This window comes from Arachis hypogaea, chromosome 5 (assembly GCF_003086295.3).
Source record: "Arachis hypogaea cultivar Tifrunner chromosome 5, arahy.Tifrunner.gnm2.J5K5, whole genome shotgun sequence".
Taxonomy (NCBI): Eukaryota; Viridiplantae; Streptophyta; class Magnoliopsida; order Fabales; family Fabaceae; genus Arachis; species Arachis hypogaea.
This window is the reverse complement of record NC_092040.1, coordinates 40,633,632-40,636,050: the sequence shown is the minus strand read 5'-3', so window position 1 is coordinate 40,636,050 and position 2,419 is coordinate 40,633,632. Positions and strand designations below refer to the sequence as shown.

General features: G+C 40.8%; 1 protein-coding gene across 1 annotated transcript; it reads right to left on the bottom strand.

Annotated features, from left to right (window-relative positions):
• Positions 1-434: 434 nt before the first annotated feature.
• LOC112801423 (ethylene-responsive transcription factor ERF061-like) lies at positions 435-2,119 on the bottom strand. Its single transcript, XM_025844134.3, has one exon. It carries the CDS (start codon positions 1,722-1,724, stop codon positions 756-758), a length of 969 nt encoding a protein of 322 aa, XP_025699919.1. The 5' UTR covers positions 1,725-2,119; the 3' UTR covers positions 435-755.
• Between the last annotated feature and the right edge of the window lie 300 nt (positions 2,120-2,419).

Sequence of the window (2,419 nt, the reverse complement as noted above, 5' to 3'; positions counted from 1 at the left end):
TAATAATTCTGTAGTTTTAAAAACGCCAAATTAAATTCAGTCCTGGGCCTTGGCTGCACTTGCATCATGTATGAGGTCAGCATGACGTTATAAAAAGATCAATGCATTTCAACCTCTGAACTCATTCACGCCCCTAACACTCTTTTATGCTGCTTTTCGTGAGATGATTTCACGGCGTGCCATGTTAGTTGGTTGACCGTATCCTCAATGCAAAATTCTGAAATTCACAACCTAGTGGCCACGGTACGGACTCTTTTCTTGCTTCACTTACAAGCAAACACGGTTAATGTATGTGTCCCAAAACATGCTTACTCTCATCTTAGACTTGAATGAATGATTTCCGATGTCATGTGCCATAGATTATTATATTTGTAGAGTCATCCATCCAATTGTAGTAGTAAAGTAAATAGGTGTTATATATTTGAATTCATGAATAAAGGTAAATATAAATTGATTTACTGATTGTGGATGAAAAAACAACACAAGATGCTATATCAATGGGCAAAAACCATAGGAAAACTCTTGAAGCCTTGAGCAAAAAACCAAGGCCTAAATCTACAACCATATACGATTCTTAAAATACCCACAAAGTGACTAAGAAAGCAAACATAATAATAGGAGTGATTATGATATTATACAGTTTCAGGCTTGCTGAAAAGTAATCACTACTCTTTACTCTTTAATCTAATACTATATTGTAGTACTATCCCTACATGTACTAGTTACTACTAAAGATAGAAAGAAGAACATGTATTCTAATTGGCCAGAACTTCCCAAATCAACTCAGGGTCGAAGGATGGCATCCTTGCAAGGGAACAATCATCGAATTCCATTGAATCATCTGTCAGCAACATGCCACATTCCCTCGAAACGGACACCGGCGAGAGCAACTCCTTTGCCCAATCATCATAATTAGCAGGCCGAGGAGGCGACAGTGACGAAGAAGAAGAACAAGAAGCTGAGCTGATCTTGTCGTTCTTTTGCGATTTTGATGTCTCGCTCTGTCCACCACCGTGGCTAGCCGTGTCGCCGCCGCCATTTGATTTGAGTTTCCTGGCTGCATTCTTCTTGGCTCTCTCCCTCTTGACCTTCTGGCATATGGCTTGAATCTTTGCATCCACGGTGGTCTTGAGAGCATTCAACTTGGTTGAGTCTCCGAATCCCAACTTGGTTGGGTCCTTCAGGTTGGGGAAATTCAAGCGCGCGTATTCTCCACGGAGTTTGTAAGCAGCACGATCATAGGCATAAGCAGCAGCTTCTGCAGTGTCATAGGTTCCCAGCCACACTCTCATTCTGTTTTGTGGGAGTCTAATCTCTGCCACCCATTTTCCCCAGTGCCTCTGCCTCACTCCTCTGTACAGCTTCTTCTTGCAGGGGTTCATGAAGGAAGAAGAAGAAGAAGTCAAAGAAGAATTGGTCATTGATGGAGTGACCATGGATGTTGGCACAAAAGGCCTGTTGTTGACCCTGTTTTCCTGGTAGAATTTTTCAAGGATGTCTCTCTGGCGAAGGTATACGGAGGAGCCCAGAGGTTCGAAACCTGAAGATGCTATCATGGAGTTAGGAATGCAAGTTGGATTGGGTTGTGGACAATGGCAGAAAATTGAGTCCAGCGTGTTTGTGCTGCTTGACAGTATGAGGTTTGATAGGGTGGAACCGATATCCATATAGGCACCGTCGTGGAGTTCGAACTGTGTGGTTCTTTCTTGCATTCCGTTCATCATAGCGTGATGGTTTTCCAGCGCTATAAGTACAGAACGGAACAGTAGTGAGTTAAAAACAGAGTTACAAAGAAGGGGCTCTGTAAAAACTGACCCCTCTCCCTAAGAAAACAGGGGAATCGAATAAAGTATTATTATGATTAGGGAGGGAATGGGTAATTGACTTATTGTGATCCTGAGTATCACTGGAATGGAGGGAAGAGAAGAGAAGGGAAGCGAAGAGAAGATGGCGTTATAGTATAGAATAGGTGACTATGGTGAGGTGGGGGATGTATTTATAGCAAGAGATAGATCTTTCTTAATCATACAGCCATACAGCGAATCCCGTTCACAACTTGCAACTCTCAAATCCTCTTCTCTCGCGTGGACTTGCTCTCCTCTCTTGTAATTACTATAATGCCCTCTCTTATCTACACTATTATTCTTTTTGGAAGTGGGGTTTGTATTTTTCTTCTTATTATTTGTATTACTTGTTTTCCCATGTTTTTGGAAAAAGAACGAAGCAGCTTATAACAAAAGAAAAAGTGATATTATGGTAATGTAATTTTTCTTCTTTAAACTAACCGATTATTTTCTTTTAAATTTATACCATGGTTCATTTCATGACAAGGAAGGATGACTCCAAATGATAACATTTCTTTTTGGTTGTGTTTTTAGAAAAATCTTGAAGCAAATGCAGCAAGGAAGGATTTACTGTA

Coding starts and splice junctions, on each gene's coding strand:
- LOC112801423 (XM_025844134.3), bottom strand. CDS start 1,724: ATGATGAACGGAATGCAAGAAAGAACCACACAGTTCGAACTCCACGAC.